Source organism: Nasonia vitripennis, assembly GCF_009193385.2.
Source record: "Nasonia vitripennis strain AsymCx chromosome 3 unlocalized genomic scaffold, Nvit_psr_1.1 chr3_random0009, whole genome shotgun sequence".
Lineage (NCBI taxonomy): Eukaryota > Metazoa > Arthropoda > Insecta > Hymenoptera > Pteromalidae > Nasonia > Nasonia vitripennis.
The window spans coordinates 2,161,918-2,180,042 of record NW_022279629.1 but is presented as its reverse complement, the minus strand read 5'-3'; the positions used below and the strand labels follow the sequence as shown (position 1 = coordinate 2,180,042).

At 36.9% G+C, this 18,125-nt stretch overlaps 1 protein-coding gene across 16 annotated transcripts in view; it reads right to left on the bottom strand.

Annotated features, from left to right (window-relative positions):
- LOC107981437 (protein unc-13 homolog A) overlaps positions 1-18,125 on the bottom strand; it is an 893,220-nt gene that overhangs the window by 213,408 nt on the left and 661,687 nt on the right. For 15 of the 16 annotated variants that reach the window (XR_004345256.1, XR_004227182.2, XR_004227183.2 and 12 more), the window contains one exon: positions 8,394-8,465. Coding sequence is in view for 13 of the 16 variants with exons in the window: in XM_031927059.2 (XP_031782919.1) it covers positions 8,394-8,465 (72 nt within the window). In the remaining 3 variants the exon portion in view is untranslated. Of the gene's footprint in view, positions 1-1,349; positions 1,432-8,393; positions 8,466-18,125 lie in introns of all 16 variants that reach the window. The other variant, XM_031927068.2, reaches the window with a different exon arrangement.

Here is an 18,125-nt window from a genome sequence, read left to right as displayed (position 1 = left end):
TTGAATCGCGAAGTAAGTCCTCTACTGAGCTATATTTGGCGGTTTTGACGTGATACCTGTTACCGTGTTACCTGATACCTAAGTCAACTAGTTTTCGTTATATGCGGGGGATCAGTATTGAAAATATTAGTGGTTTGTCCACTGACCTTTCCTCTGACGGCAAATACTTGTTTTTATCATACCGGTTTAAACGCGAAGATTGTCGCCGCTGTGCGTCACCTTTACGGTCACCTAATCGGCTCAGGCGCTTGTCTTTATCGTGTCTCTTATCTTTCTCGCTATATGATCTATGGCGATACTTGCTATTACGTTTGCTATGGTTTTCGGATTCGAGTTTGGGGCTATTTTCTAACTTGCGGGTTGTTTCTTTTCAAGACAAGCGCGTTTCCCCGGTATTACGCAAATTTTTTGATGTTTGAAAATGCGTTCGACTTGTAATTTGACCAACCGCGTTCCTTTGAGATTTATTTACTTTTTCGCAATTATCTTTTGCGTAATGGTTCGCTCTTATATTCTATTTTCCTTAAGCATTTAATGTACGCCAAGTCAAGCCCTTTTCCATCTCTCTGTTTAATAATTTTTGCTGTCGCAATGAATGCACGCAGGGGCTTTTTGAATAAGATGATTGTTTTGCTTGGTAGTTCCGGGTTGAAGCTTGTTTATGCATGCACTCGGTGCTCTCTCTCTCTCTCTCTCTCTCTCTCTCTCTCTCTCTCTCTCTCTCTCTCTCTCTCTCTCTCTCTGTATCGCAATTCATCGGCTGTTGCCTAATATTGATGCGCTCGTGTTAATGTTCTTACTGTTCAGGTGGCCCTTTGTGCTACGACTTCTTATTCTATTTTTATTACTATTCTTCATGAGCCTCGGCAAATGGAAATTTGTTTTTTCTAGGGAAATCACCTTCATTTTGCACGCTGGTAAATTTTTTTGCAGCAAAGTTATTCTGGCATTGTATGCTTAGAGTTGATTGCGAAGCAATGCACACCGTGCATTTTTGCACGCCGCAGCTAGCAGGTGGTTGTTTACCTAGCTAATAATGCGTCTGCATCGTCGGTAAAATCACTATCGGATGTGCCGACAAAGAGCCTGATGCTCGCTCGTAACACGGGTCTTGCTCTGGCCCTTAAATGGCGTGTAACGGGGCGTTATAATCTAAGAATGTGATTTTTTAAATCAAAACTACTGCTGCTGATAACCTCAAAAAAGAAATTCTGATACTTTTAGTTTAAAAATTAAATACTCTGGTAGAATATTATCAATCAATAATTAGTTAAAGTAAGTTTTACAATATGTATGCTAAGGGTGGTAACCTAACCCTACACACATATATAAATATATATACTACTCACTGACACTAATCTTCAAATTATATCTCAAGTATCATAAAGGAACAGCTAGTACATGTGTGCCCGAGATAGCCAGCGATGAACTCTGAAAGTAAAGGATCTCCTGTACTGGACGTATAAAATCTGATGTAAGAGAGAATATCTTAGCGTACACTAGATATTATGGTAAAATATGCACTGTATCAAAGTTATACATCTAATTATATGGACATAAACTTAAAAGATTATTTAGAATCAGACTACAATGTCACTTTTTACCTATCTGCCTTGATTGGACCGTTTACATTGAACCTTAAGGCTTAAGCGTGAAAATTTACCCGTAAATGTTTATATGAAAATCAAAATATGTCAGTTAAGGTGAAAAAAGTTAATATATTCTTTCAATATGTCAAAGCAAACTAAGATGTAGAATTTTAGCTCACAAGCTGACAGTTTTTATATAAGAATAAATGAGAGTTAAACCAAAGTTGTGAAACGCGAATAATCTTAAAACAAATAATAAATAAAAATCTTGTTAGGCAATATTGTCGCAAAATTAGGTCCCATATAGCACGCGATCTTTTCGCAATATTTTCTGGAGGTTGCATCGGCAGATTCGTCACATTCAAAAATATTGCAGGCAGTTTATTGAATATTCTGGATACTGTCCAGCAATATTGCTGTAAAAGGTAATGTCCGTTTTTGGATAGCATTTCAATAAAACAATAACAATATCGCAGCAATATTGCTCAAAGATTATTTGCAATATTGCATCAATATTGTAAAATAAAGGTAAAAAAACAATAAATGAAAAAGATTAGACCCATATAGCGCCCAATCTTTCGGCAATATTGCCTAAAGGGTGCATCGACAGCTTTAGCAGATTCAAAAATATAGTAGGAAGATAATATAATCTTCTGGATATTGTCCAGCAATATTGCTACAAGTGGTCATGTCCGTTTTTAGATTGCATTTTCAAGAAACAATGTGTATATTACGGAACTATTGTCTGGAGGTTATTTGCAATATTGTGTTAATATTGTAAAATAAAGTTAAAAAAACTTTAAATAAAAAAAATTATATAAGCGTTATTTCACGGGTTCTCATGCCTGTTTCGGTAGGTATCATCCGGATGGTACCTCTCGAAACGAGCATGAACCCGTAAAAACGCTTCTATAATTTTTCTTCGTTTAATGTTTTTTTACCTTTATTTTACAGATTTAGTTTGGGTGCTATATGGGTACACATATAGCCCCCAATCTTTGGGCAATATTGCTCGAATGTTGTAATTCTAGATTGGCAAGATTAGATAATATTATGGAAGGATTATATAACCTCTATAAATTTTTAAGCTATATTGCCGAGGACCAAAATGTACGTTTTTCATTGTATTGTTTTTGCGGGGAGCCCTAACCCATATAGACCCCAATCTTTCAGCAATATTGCTTAAATGTTGCGTTTACAGATTCGCTGGATTCAATTATATTGTTAAAAGATTATAAAACCTTGCTAAGCTTTCGGAGCAATATTGCTGTGGACCGCTATATCCGTTCTATCATTGTAAGTTTGCCTGGTCTGGGCCGGCCTGTCTACAGCACCCAATATCGTAAAAATATTGTCTCAAGGTTACAATACAAAATTTGGCAATATTGCATAGGGACACTATAATGTTACTGCGACTATTATACAACATTCTTACTAGATAGTACAATATTTAATAAATATTGATATATTATCTAAAATAATTTTGAATTTATACAAAAAATTTGTATACCAATGTGAAATTTTTTAATACTTACACAATATTGTTCAATCTGGTAGCAATGTTGTCCAATAGCCGGATCAAGATTATATTGCCATTGTGCAATATTGCGAAATCTGGTTATGCAACCTTAAGACAATGTTCTAACGATGTCGGGTGCTGCAGACAAGCCGGCCCAGACCAGGCGAACTTGCAATAGTTGAACGGACATTGCTGTCCACAGCAATATTGCTCCAAAAGCTTAGCAAGGTTTTATAATCTTTTAACAATATAATTGAATCCAGCAAATCTGTGAACGCAACATTTGAGCAATATTGCTGAATGATTGGGGTCCATATGGGAAAGCATCCAATCTTATCGCAATATTTTATTTCCAGATTGCGCAATACTGTACATAATTATGCTGCAACTATTTGACATTATTATCATGAAAAAAAAAAACGGACATTTTGGTTCTTAGCAATATTGCTCAAAAATTCATAAAGGTTATATAATTCTTCCACAATATTATCTAATCTGGCTAATCTGGAAATTCAACATTCAGGTAATATAGCCTGAACATTGGGGGCTATATTACATATATAAGTACCTCCCGAAACTGCCGGGATGTAGAACACGTGAAAACACTTGTATATACCCATATAGCACCCAATCTTCCAGCAATATTGTCTGAAGGTTGCATTTGCACATTCGTCAGATTCGAAAATATTGTACCAGGGTTATATAACCTTCGGAAAATCTTCCTGCAATATTGCTGTAAGGCATCATGTCCGTTTTTGGATTTCCAAAAGACAGTAAGCATATTGTGGCAATATAGCTCGATAATTATTTCTAATATTGTGTCAATATTGTAAAATGTAGGTGAAAAACACTATAGTTAAAAAAATTTAATAAGCTTTTTCAAGGCTCCTATGCCCATTTTGAGAATTATCATCCGGATAGTAGTACCCGAATACGGCATAGGAGCTCTTGAAAAAGCTTATTTAATTATTTTAATTTGATGTTTTTGTCTATGTTTTAGAATATTGCAAATAATCTTTAAGCAATATTGCTACAATATACTTATTGTCTTTTCGAAATGTAATTCAAAAACGGACATGATGTCTTACAGAAATATTGCAGGAAAATTTTTCGACGGTTATATAACCATGGTACAATATTTTCGAATTTGACGAATCTGCAAATGCAACCCTCAGACAATATTGCCGAAAGATTGGGTATATATGGGTTATTTAATTATTTTAATTTTATGTTTTTCGCCTATGATTTACAATATTTCAAATAATCTTTGAGCAATATTGCCACAATATGCTTATTGTCTTTTGAAAATGCAATATTGCAGAGAAATTTCTTGAAGGTTTTTCAACCTTTGCACTATATTTTTGGTCTGACAAATTTACAAATGTAACCTTGAGGAAATATTGCTGGAAGATTGGGTGCTATATGGGTAGATTTTCTTAATTTAAAGTCTTTTTACCTTTATTTCACAATATTGACTTAATATTGTAATAAATCTTCGAGCATAAATCCAAAAATGGACATCACCCTTTACAACAATATTGCTGGACAGTATCCAGAATATCCAATAAGCTGCCTGCAATATTTTCGAATCTGACGAATCTGCCGATGCAACTTTGAGACAATATTGCCAAAAGATTGGTTGCTATATTGGTCCTAATAGGCAAAGTTATCCCAACGAGCATTTCCGATCAGATAGATGATATGTAGATCGACACAGAAAATAAGATATTTGATCGCGAACACAAAGTCAAAAGAACCTATAAGAACGCGGTCGAATTCCTTGAAAGAATGAAAAAGAAATATCCGGATGATCTTACTGATAGAAAAAAGAAGTTTATCCTGAGAAATGAAAAAGTGGCAGATTAGTACGAACGAGAGAAAAGTGCTTCTTAACCCTGAAAACGATACCTAAGGAAGCAGATGCCAAAGGGACAGGTGATCAAAAGGATGCTGTTAGGTAAATTGTAGTAAAAATAAAGTAGTTAGAGGTAAAAGCGTGGATCTTAGTGGTTATAGCGGAGTGATCCAAAGAAAGCGGCGACGATGAGATAAGCTTTGACGGACTTGACTGGCACAAAAGAATCATAGTGGTAGGGTGCAGCAACAGTTAGTCTTGCGACTTCCTAAAGCTAGGTTATTCAGGAACCCGGAAAAGACAGATTAGGCGAAGTTTTTGAAGCTAGTAAAGGAAAAGCTAGGGACCTCGGCACAAACTCAGATCTCGGCAAATCCAACTTACAAAGACATCAAAAACTCAATTCATTGGATGCTATATGGCGGGCATGCCCATATAGCACCCAATCTTTCGGCAATATTTTCTGGAGGTTGCATCGGCAGATTCATCAGATTCGAAAATATTGTGCGGAGGTTAAATAACCTTCAAGAAATTTACCTGCAATATTGCTGTAAGGCATCATGTCCGTTTTTGGATTGCATTTCCAAAAGATAGTAAGCATATTGTGGCAATATTGCCCAAAGATTATTTGCCCAAAGAATATTGTGAAACATAAGCAAAAAGCATTAAATTAAAATAATTAAATAAGCTTTTTGAAGGGCTCCTATGCTCATTTTGAGAAGTATCATCAGGATAGTAGTACCCGAATACGGCATGGGAGCCCCTGAAAAAGCTTATTTAATTTTTTTAACTATAATGTTTTTCGCCTATATTTTACAATATTACAAATAATATTCGAGCAATATTGCCACAATATGCTTATTGTCTTGTGATAATGCAATCCAAAAAAACAAGCCACGCAACACCAAAAGACTTCATACCTATTTTCCTCTTATTGTTTCTGTTTCAGATACTAGAGAGACAAGTGGACAGGCATATAAAGAAGATCACAGAGGTAAAAACGAGGTGCACATCACAGCATGCTAATCTAAAGAGCAAATCTGTAGATAGTGCACTACATAAAGTAGTGGGAACAATAGAGAAAGTCCTACATGGAAAGGAATACATACTAGGTGCATTCCTAGACATAGAGGGAGCTTTCAACAACGTTAACACGTAATCGATAGAGAAGGTGTTAAAAGAAATCGAAACGAATCAAATCACTATCAACTAGGTAATGTAAATGCTAGAAAGCAGAACCATCAGCTCAGAGATGGGAGACAGCTCGATAAAAAAGTAAATCACAAGCGGTTTGCCACAAGGGCAAAGCAAAATAATAGCGTATGCAGACGACGTAGTAATACTAATGACAGGTAAGGATTTTGCCACGATTAGAGATATCATTCAGTCAGCACAAAGAGAAATCTCCATATGGGCAGGACAAAACAGCCTTGGAATCAACCCAACTAAGACTGAGCTAGCCCTGTTCATAAGGAAATACAAGATACCCAAGTTTACACCGCCAAAAATTGAAAGGTGCGAAATCACGCTATCCAAGGAGGCAAAGTACCTAGAAATCATCCTGGACTCCCATCTTACCAGGAAAAGGAATGTGGAAGAAAGGATGATAAAAGAAATAAATGCATACTACACATGCAAAAAGATGTTCGGTAAAAGATGGGGCTTGCAACCATACATCATACATTGGATGCATACAGTGATCGTAAGACCTATAATTACCTATGGAGACTTAGTATTGTGGCCAGCCATGTTGGATAGAAAAGTGAACAGAAAAACGCTTAACAAGGTGCACAGGATTGCAGCACTCAGCATTACTGGCTGGCATAAAAGAACTAGCTGCAAAAGGGGCTCTCAGACTAAGGGATTCCAAATTATAGAGACAGATCAACTATGGACATGTAACGGTGACGAAGGAGATGGGGAAACTGAGTAGAAACCCTAAGCTTCTGCTAACATAGCCAACGGACTACATGGTCACTAAACTTCATTTCAAAGAAAACATCAAAATAAGAATACCGACAAAAGAAGGCTCGGAACAAAACTTAATAATAAACGAGGACGTAATCTCGATCTTTACTGATGGCTCAAAAACAAGAAAAGGAACGGAAGCGAAAATCTACTCAGAAGAGCTAGGAGTTCAAAAGTTATACAGACTTAGGAACGACTGCAACATCCTGCAAGCGGAAATCCTGGCAATAGAGAAAGCAGCGAGAGTGTCACAGCTAAACGATAGCTCACTAATGGAGGTGACTATTTATACAGACAGTCAAGCAGCCCTCAAAACTCTGGCGTGAAAATCAACGAGATTAAAAGCAGTAATGAGCTGCCGCGAAGCCTTGTCATGGATCCGCAACAGCGAAGTCAGACTCTGCTCGGTATTCGGACACTATAGTGTTGAAGGGAACAACATGGCAGATGAACTGGCACAGCTTAAAACGAAAAGGGACAGCAGCGAAACAATTAGCCACCCACTGCCAACGATCAACGTAATAAAGACGGTCATAGAAGGAGGCACCAAAGAAATTCACAGTGCGAGATCGAGAACACAAGGTAACTGTCGTACATTAAAAACACTGTGGCCAGAGGTAGACAAGAAAATAAAAAAGGACCTACTAAAATACAGGAAATTATTGATAAGCACGATCATTGGAGTAGTAACAGGATACTGTGCAGTCAGGGTCAATCTCAAAAGATGGGGAAAGACGAACGACAACTTCTGTAGAGAATGTTGCGAAGAAGAAGAAACTATATCCCACCTGTTCTGTCACTACCCAGCCCTAAAAAGCAAAAGGCACAGCATCATGGGCCACGGCTTCCTAACAGAACTGGTAGAAGCAGCAGGAATGTATATAGGAAAGATAACAAGCTGGAAATGTTTTCAGCAAAAGTAAATGAACTGCGGTAGCTTCGATCGGTCAACAAACAAGGTATCGCAATGAGCCATAGGCAACCTAGCAAAAGTAAGGTTTTTGATTATAGCTAATCGTGCATTTAATAAAAGTCAGTGTTCTTTATTTAATGTTTCTCTTCAATACTTAGCATTACTTGTACTAGCTAGGGATACAAATCACACAAATTTGCTCTCTATTACTCAGAAATACACTTGTAAGGGCCGTAGATATAACTATTAAAAGCTAACAGAAATATTCCAAAATAAAAATCAGCTGCCTGTAGAGCGCATAAACGAATACTATTAAATTAGTCAGTTGTACTATTAAAAATTTTTCAGTTTGATTGATACTTGTAGAATCATACCAATTATCCATCTACACTCGTACTACCTCTAACGGATTTTTCAGTGCTCATTCTTCTTGACGACTAACTATTATGATTATTTCGCACTTCATACGAAAATAATTCTAATAATCATAAATATTTTATTGCGATATGGACCTTTATACTTTTAAAAATAAATAAATACATTTCTTACCAATTCTTCGTCGTTTAGTGTCGCTCTCGGTACAGCTGATAGTCCAGCATTTCGTTTTGTTGCAGCCATTGTCTATAAAGATAAACAGCTTTTATAATGATTTAAAAAAAAATTTGGTATTTAAATATTTTAATCATCGTACTTTCTCACTAACATAAGATGGCTTATCACTTAATTAAAAACAAGATACGAGAAAACTTTGAGAGGTTATTATATGTTAAAATATCAAAAACATTCTTCTGAATTTTTATATATCCCGCTGCCGGGAAAATTATTGTTATTGCGATTCCATAAAGTTTTTAACATAATAATTACGACTAACCAAGACAGTGATATGCCATCTTAAGTAAAATGAGTTTAAAAAATAACTATTATAATTGCACACAATAGTCTGAACATGAAACGATTATTGCTTAAACAATATTATTAAGAATTGAAATTTATTTGGTGTTAGTACCTTTTTCCGTGTTATCATCTAACCCATATAGCACCCAATCTTTCGGCAAATTTTCTCAAGGTTGCATTTGTAGATTCGTCAGATTCGAAAATATTGTGCAAAGGTTGAATAACCTTCAAGAAATTTTCCTGCAATATTGCTGTAAGGCATCATGTCCGTTTTTGGATTGCATTTCCAAAAGACAATAAGCATGTTGTGGCAATATTGCTCAAAGATTATTTGCAATATTGTAAAACATAGGCGGAAAACATTAAATTAAAATAATTAAATAAGCTTTTTCAAGGGCTCCCTTGCCCATTTTGGGAAGTATCATCCGGATGGTAGTACCCGAATAGGGCATGGGAGCTCCTGAAAAAGCTTATTTAATTTTTTTAACTATAATGTTTTTACCTATATTTTACAATATTGACACAATATTACAAATAATATTCGAGCATTATTGCCATAATATGCTCATTGTCTTTTGGAAATGCAATCCAAAAACGGACATGATGCCTTACAGCAATATTGCAGGAAAATTTCTTGAAGGTTATTCAACCTTCGCACAATATTTTCGAATCTGACGAATCTACAAATGCAACCTTAAGAAAATATTGCCGAAAAATTGGCTGCTATATGGACAATGATAGTACATATACGGCAATTCTTCTGTCATTTCTAATGCATTTTCCTGGTGAAAACATTGACGTGATTTTATGTCGTATAAAATTTACGCCTTTCTTCATGTAATTTTTATATGTAATTTGTGATGTCAGTTTGTTATTTATTGATTTCGAAGTTTTATTATGTATTGCTTCCTCTTAGAGGAAGCTTTGTAATAGTAAAATTTTCAGTTCCGTCAAAACTTCTGGAAAATACTTTCTGATGTGTTAAAAGTTCGAATCAAGTGTTTTTAGAAAATGTTCGTATGGATTTGTGTGTGTGTGTGTGTATGTATACCGTAATATTTCTGGAACTACTCAATAAAATTTGACATGCATTTTATTTTTAGAGTCTGAATTCGGGAAAAACAGTTTTTATTTTCTCAATTATTTTTTTATGGCCATTTTTTGATTTTTCGTTTTTTTCAATCATCCTATTATTACAAATGATTTAGCTAAAATGCATTTAAGAGAGAATATAATTATGTACTTTTTCTCGTTTAGTCCTCGGAATCGACCGCTGTGTTCGGCAAATAAAATGAAAAAAGTGATTTTTTTTTAAAAAATTGATAGCTCTGAAACTAAACTTCATAACCTCACAAAAATAATTAAGTCGGTGGGTCATGTGTCAATCTACATTCCATTAAAATTTCAACTGATTTGACTACTTATTTTTTGAATAATAAATCAAAAACTGTAAAAAATGCGTTTTTTGTGATTTGATTATGGACGTAAAAAGGCTTTATTGCACTTGAGATTTTAGGTAGAAGTAGGTATTTTATGTGTTTTGGCTAAGTTTATTGCGCAGCTTTCAAACTTCTATGGTTCTTAAGATATCAAGGTTTCAATTTTTTTTGGAAATTTTTTGATTCCTTATATCTATAAAACAATATGGTCAAACGCTTCAAAATTTTATTTGATGATTCACCATAAAAAAATCTTTCTGCTGCTAAAATGTTAAACAATTTTGTCAATTGGTTCTCAAGTAAAGAGCTAAAATGTAAAAACCGGTTTTTCTCAAAACATTCGCTCCCTCTTATAATGGTGTCGTTGCACGTCGTTAAAGTCCCTCCCTATGAATTCATATCATACTGATATATCCTGTGAAAAAAATGGATGGCAGCATTCGTACTCTATAATTAAAAAACAGAGAGATCTGCAAACTTTTAGACAATGAACCAAACAAAACTTATATATTAAATTATGTATCAAAAACCGCCTCATACATTAGCAGGCAGATTATACTGTATATTAAAACATTATTTTATTAGACCTTTAAATTTAGTTGGAGAAAGCTACGTGCCAATGAATTGGCAGCGGTTTTTTATGACTTATTAAAAAAATTGGAATACTTTAACTTCATAAAACATTTTTACGTGATTTTAGTATGTTATTTAATCACATGAATATTTAGTTCTGAATAATTATACTCTTTATGACGGGCGATATTAGCACGTCATAAGCTCAGCATGCCGCGAGAAGAAAGACTTGTACTAAATCCACACTGTTACAGGTACCAGCGCTGGCAAGGCGGGGAGAGCCGCTGGACGACACGAGAGAGGCGGAGAGAGGGGGAGAGAGAGAGAAAATTCGGCGACACGCGACTGAGACGCGTGCCGCCAGATACGATCCGACCTTTGAACCGACTCCTCGCGAGACGCTCAGTACTTTCGGGAGATAGCTGCTAAGAGAGTGAAAGTCGAAGTGTGTGAGTGTGCGTGCGTATACGACGTTGCGTCTCGCTACCGCATCCAGAACTGCACCGACGGGGTTCCGACTGCTGACAGCGAACATTAGGGCGATACCGGCTAACTGTAAGTGCCAGCTCTCTCTCTCTCACGCTACACTCGCCAGGGCTCTCCTTATCCTCCCTCGTACCTGCGACCTCGCTTGCTCGCATGCAAGCCCTGTATATAGTTTGTCAATAAACGCTGTGACAGTCCCTCAACAATCTCGGTAGTCGTTATTTTGCGTGTTCCTACGCGTACACTTGTATCTCGCTCCATCACCGACCCAGCCGCCTCCGCGGGCTTGCGTCTTGTATATGTACGAGATCGCAGCATAACTGGCCTGGCCGGAACCTATTCGGCACTAGGTGCTATCCCGAATACTCTCTTTCTCGAGAGTAACGAGGTCTACGGACCTTGATTATAGCGGAGCTGGAAACCGAACAACTGCACCCAGCACACCGTTATATCTTAAATACTTTGAATTTGTTAAAATGAGTGGCTGTACAGATACTAGCATGCGGATCGTAGTACGGAAAATGGGGGCTATTGCCTTTGAAAGCAATCATTTTTAATACTTTTAATAAATAAACTAATATAAAACTAATTAGCACTTCACGGTTTGCGTTTGTGGTACGACCTCTAACGCTCGCGCTTCCTATCGACGCTTACACTGCGGGCTCGCTGTCTAAACTTTATATTTGTTATCTACTTTAGAAATCATTTTTGAGGATTCGTCCTTCGTTAAAGTGTTTTGAAAAAATATTTGTCACAATAAAAAGTCACGTTCTGAAAATATCTACAACTTTTATATTTTACATTTACTGTTAACACGATTTATAAGCATTTTCATGATTTGATACCAACAAAAAAAAGTTGTACTTTTTAAACATCTACAACTTTGCTGTTTAACTTTTTTTTGTAGAATGCTTAGAATTCGTGTTAATGGGAAACCCGTTTTTATTAATTCTTGAAGATAACCTCATTCTGCGTATATGTCTGGGATCAAGCTTAAAATAGAACTACAAGGTTCTAGTGATAAGGTAAGTTTGCACACAAATTTTTAGTTCCGTTAATTAAAGTCTTTCGAAGATCATTGCGTGGGACCAAAATTTGTATTCCAGAATACACGTAAAAATCGAACAAATTGTTCCCACATTTTAAAAGTACGTAAAGTATCAGGATAAAAAAAATTTGTTCGTTTGTGCGAGAGGAGACTTCTACTAAAATTTAAGCCCAATCGATCAAAAATTGCGTGTGATATTGCAACTCACACGTTTTACGCTAACAAAACTATAAGGCACTGCAGTACCGTGGTCGTGCCGGAAAATAACATTTATCGGTCATGATCCAAGTAGTTAGCCTTTTTATTATGAGACACCGTTAATACCAGATTGTAATGTAAATTAATTCTAAGAGTAGTTTGTGAATTATCTGAGTAGTTATACTTTTAGTCGCAAGCTCTAGATATAAGTTCTAATCATGTTTAGCATAGGTTCATGGCTATCTTTATTTGCAGTTAATTATACAAGCTCTCTGCCATTTTAGGATGTACGCAGATATTTTTGCACTATAAAAAGGTATCTCCATGAATCTTGCTTTCTCCTAGAGGAAGCTTTGTAATAGTAAAATTCAGTTTCACTAAAACTTCACAAAAATGTATTTGGAATTTAAATCATACATTTTTATAAAATGTCCGTGAGGATGGCTGTGTGTATGTGTGTGTATATTTATACACAGTCATACTTCTGGAAGTACGCTACCGATCGTACTAAAATTTGACATGCATGTATATTTTCTGATTCTGAATTCGAAATTTTTTTTATATGATACTGACCATTTTACGGCTATTTTTTGAATTTTGTCAAAATATATTTGCTTTTTTTTAATAATATGATTAATAAAATTAAAAAAAAAATCAATATCTCCAAAACTAAATTGTCAAACGTTTTGAACAAAATTATGACCATAAAAAATGATAATATTTATTTACTGTAAAAATTTTAAGCAATTTTGGTGACTAGTTTTTAAGCTAAAAATCAAAAACCAGAAAAAATGGATTTTTTATGTCATATGATTACGGGAGTAAAGAGGCTTTGATTAAGTTGAAATTTTGTGAAAAGATAGATCTTTTGCTCACCTTGTCTTCGTTTTTTTTTGTAGCTTATAAAACCGATTAGTTTAAAAGATATTAAGATTCAAATTATCCGTCGATCACCCTGTATACCCTATATAATTGAAAATTACTATTCTTGTTAAACCATATTATTCGCTAACTGAAGTTGGTTTATAATAATGTTTTGAGAAAATTCATGATTTTATAAGGTTATGAGGACCATAGGGTATTTAAAATATTAAGATTAAAATTTTTTTTTATAAAAATTATATGATTTAATATTGAGTGACGAGTGGTAGACGGAACAGTGTCTGTCTAACAGCTAGTCGGTGCGATTGCAGGGCACCTCACCCTTTTAAGTGTCATCCCTACTTTATTTTGAAGAATTTGATTGGATTTTTCTGATTATTTTGGTAGCCACCGCGACCTTTAGCACAGATCTTCAAGATTTTGTGCAAAATTTGCACCTTAATCTGCGTCCGTGCAGACGAGTAGCGTGGGACGTACTTAGATCTTACTGAACAAAAGCTAATGAGTTCAAATTATATATATATATATATATATATATATATATATATATATATATATATATATATATATATATATATTGAATCGAAATAGTGGAATGAGTGAGGGAAGGTTGGGTGAATAAATCAACACAATGAATTTCGCGGGAGAAAAAAGACGACTTGCATCGGCGTGAAAACGCTCACGGAGTAGAGAGAAAAGCCGGGACAAGCCTTATAGCTTTATTTTAGAAATACGGAAATTATACAAAGAAAAGTGACTCGAGGATAGACTAAACAAAAGGAGAGAGAGAAACGCAATTATAATGTACGCTTGTACAAAAAAAAATAGACTCTACTATAGGTAACAAAAGAGAAAGAAACGCAAGTAACTTAATACTATCGCCGCGAGGTACCTTTCGCACTCTGGAGCGCTCTCCTACCTTATTCGCAGAACGAGACGTGGACGGCGCGACGTAAAGCCGCACGTTGGTGGGATGCATCTTCGTCGGTCGCTGGACGCCTCGACGTCTTGAGGGAACCAATCCTGGACCACGGGTAGACCTTTTCAGCCCTGTCGCGTAGGTAGTAATCTCCGGGTGGAGATCGACACGGCGAGAAAGCTCGCACGTGGTCAACACTCGAAGAACTCACGCAAACAGCACACCGTACGCAAAATGCACACACACTAATCAACGCACCGTAATACAATAAAGAGTGTCGATCGTCCTGAAAACGACGATGATGACGACTCTATTCGCACTTAATTTACAAAGAGGCTTTTGAAATCGCAAGTACAAAAAAGGCGCAATGTCAACTGACCACTCGAGAGGAGCTGTCAGAACTAAACTGCACGTGCTCCTGCACGTCGAAGCCCGCGCAAACGCGAGAGGCTCACAGCGGCGCGCGCATGCGTTCGGCCGCTCTCGCTGCAGCACTCGCCGCGCTATGGCGCGAAATTCAAAATTCCCCTTCCCGCTCTTACATAACCCGAACACTTACAGTCCGCGCGTAACACTAGTAATAATATTGGTACATTATGCAACAAGGGTCGAAAGTAGCAGATTTTTCCGGCTAGTGGGTTAACTGCCCGAGCAAAAAGATTTTTCACGAGGGTGCGTTTACTGCACGAGCAAAGCCAGTTGATCTCTGTCTCTATTTCTAATTCTGCTTGCTTTACATTTTCAAACTAATTTGTCGCTCAAGTATAATCTATCGTTACCTTTATCTCTAGTTTAATTTCTAATGCCGTATCTATTGCGTTTCCAATTGTCTCTCTGTCTTTCTTCAACTTATTATGTAGATCTACATTTTTATAACTTTCTCTACTTCTGTATCAGTCCACTTTTTCATACGTATTTCTAAAGTTATCGTTACTTCTGACTACATCGATATCCCTATACATTTATCTACGACTTTAGATCTATCAGGAATTCCATCGTTATCCTAATTTTTGTCTTTATCTTCGTATTCTCAGATTTCCCATCTATCTCCGATCTTCGTCATTACGTTTTTTTTTTTTTTTTTAAGTTTTTATCGGAATCGACATCTCTACCCATATTCGCGTCTTTACCCATATTCCCGTCTTCCCTTTTTTTTGTGGTGAATTCTATTCTTATCATTAATATAATTCTAACATTTTTAGCTTAAACTTCATCGATATTGAAATCTATATTTGTTTTCGTCTTTATTTCTTTATTTTCTATTTCTTTTTGGCACTTGGTTCATTGCCTTTATGTTTTTTAAAACTTTTTATGTGGACGGAGAATTTCTGATCGCAGCTGTATGTACCTACATCGTCATAAGTACGGAAGCGCAATGCTTTTCGTAGAGAAGGACCGTAGCGCTCAGTGCCAGGTACAGCAGTTGCCCCTGTATATGACAGCTACGGACGTCAATGGCAGGGGACGCTGCGGCCCGTAAAGGGACGCTGCAGTCTAATAAAAGCCGATGCGTACATATCGAGTTGCTGGCTGCCACTAAGAAACGGACAGCACCGTCCCCTGAGACTGCGTTGCGTACCCTGTGAAACAAGAACTGCAGCCGTATCTTAAACGTAGGAGGTGCTCTGTCCTTGTTCAAAGACGGCTGATGTCAGACATTTTTCTCGTGTATATTTCTACCCTTTTAGAAACCCAGCGATAAAGATAGCACTACATATGTAGCTCTATCTTTATTGCTACCTAAACCTCTGATTGGTCTAATTTATCTCTATCTGTAACCTAAACTTTTACGCTCACCTTCGGAAGTATGGACGCCTTTTATATTTCTTACTTTATAAGGATGCCTTTTATATTTCAAACTTTATCCCTATTACTTATCTCCATCTCTACTTTTATCTGGAGTCTATCACAAAAGTCATCGATGTCCCGAAATCTGATTGTAATTCTTAAACTTTTAATCTGATTCTTTTTCTTGATCTCTAATTATTTTCTTTATCACCATCTTCATCCCGAATTGTATATCTATCTTTCTTTTCAGGTTTCATCTCTATTTCCGATCTCTGTATCTGTCTTTTTAACATGTTTCATTTAAATCGACAGCTCTACAAATTATTGCATTCTAATTGTTTGTATGTCTGTCGCGATCTCTACCTTTGCTAGCTATCTATTTTTTCTCTTGTTAAATCTTTGTCTATATCTTGAATTCTATTTTCATTTACTCATTCAACCCTACTCTATCTGCAAGTTGCATACATGTTTCACGAAAATATTCTACAAGATGTCGATTCGAGCTACGCTGAAAAATATAGGCGCGTCTGCTGTCCTCTACTGGTCACTATAGGCTTTCTTCGCAGGGGGACTGATTTCCTCTCGTGTTGGGACGTATAGTGCCCACTTGTGCATAATAGCGCTCTCGCCGCTATGCCGCAGCTTGCAACCCACCTGGAAATGTTAGCCGGGCTGCCACGCCAAAAGAGATAGCTCGTCTGTGGTTGCTACGGTTGGCCCACATCAAAAATGTAATGGTGCCCCCACCTGGCCCGGCTCTAGGCCACCGCGGGCGAGCACGATTTACCTCACTCGGGTAATGATGCTGCCGTTTGCGCATGCGCGTACAATATTAAACGCAGATGCATTCTATCAGTCGCCTTGTGTAAGTTTGCGTCTGTTCGGTCTGTTCGCTGACGTGGCACATGCGTACTGCTCGCTGGAGCCACGGCTGTCATGTGCTTCCATAACCCTGATATCTCATCTGACATACGCATGTTCAATTAACTAATTTTGCTGTGTAAAGTGTATAATTTATCGATGTACCGTTTGTTTATGGATAATATAACGTGGTAAATGCGTTATTTGTTGCGTAAGTAAAATTCAACTGAAGTTATTTGCAATTTCAAAATATCAATAACTACCGGCTAGATGAGTTAATTTTTGGCTACCGTGTCACCGTCCCATTACCTGCCACAGTAGTGCCACTGTGGCAGCCATGCTCAGCCCCTAGGTAGCAGTAGGACAACCACAGCTGGCCCACAGCAGCGCCACCTCCTATTTCCAGTCGGGAAATAGAATCTCAAATTTCAATACAAGTCGTTTATGAGAGTACTGCGGTCCATAAGCAAGCATGTGCTCTACCGAGAAGGGGCACCAGGAGTTCGATTGAAGTAAATAATGTATCGCAAATATATCGAAAAACAACGAACGCTTGTCTACTTTTAGCGTTGCACAAGCTTATTTTCTGCAAGTATTCTTTTGTTTCGCGGGATATCGCTAGGTTCAATCGGACCCCTGAGCCCAAAACCTGTCGCGTCGTACACTGGCTGGTAATGATTTCATGTATTAAGACTATATCAATCGAACGTATACATACTGCGTTTACCTAACGTCTATACTTTAAGCGTAGATTATTAACGAGGAACAACGTGCCTAGCCACGCCGGTAATCGAGGCAGAATAGAGTGTGACGAAATAAGGCGGCATTAGCTCGACGTACAGAGCGCGCGCCTAGAGATCTCGGGAGCGCCGGATCGATTCTCGGTCCCGGCGTCTCCTTTTGTGATTTTCTACACTCACGTCTTACCCCGTTACAATATATATATATATATATATATATATATATATATATATATATATATATATATATATATATGGGACGTTTCACGTCAACCGGACCATCAGTGCACCCAAAATTTGGGTTAACCTAACAAGACGTTTGAGGTCTCAAAATGATCGTCTGGTCAAGGGCTATTGAAAAAGTTCTGGCCTTTTCAAAAATCCAATGTGGCGCATAAAATATGGAGCCTGAAACCCACGTTTTCATAGCACATTCAATAAAAACAATAGTAA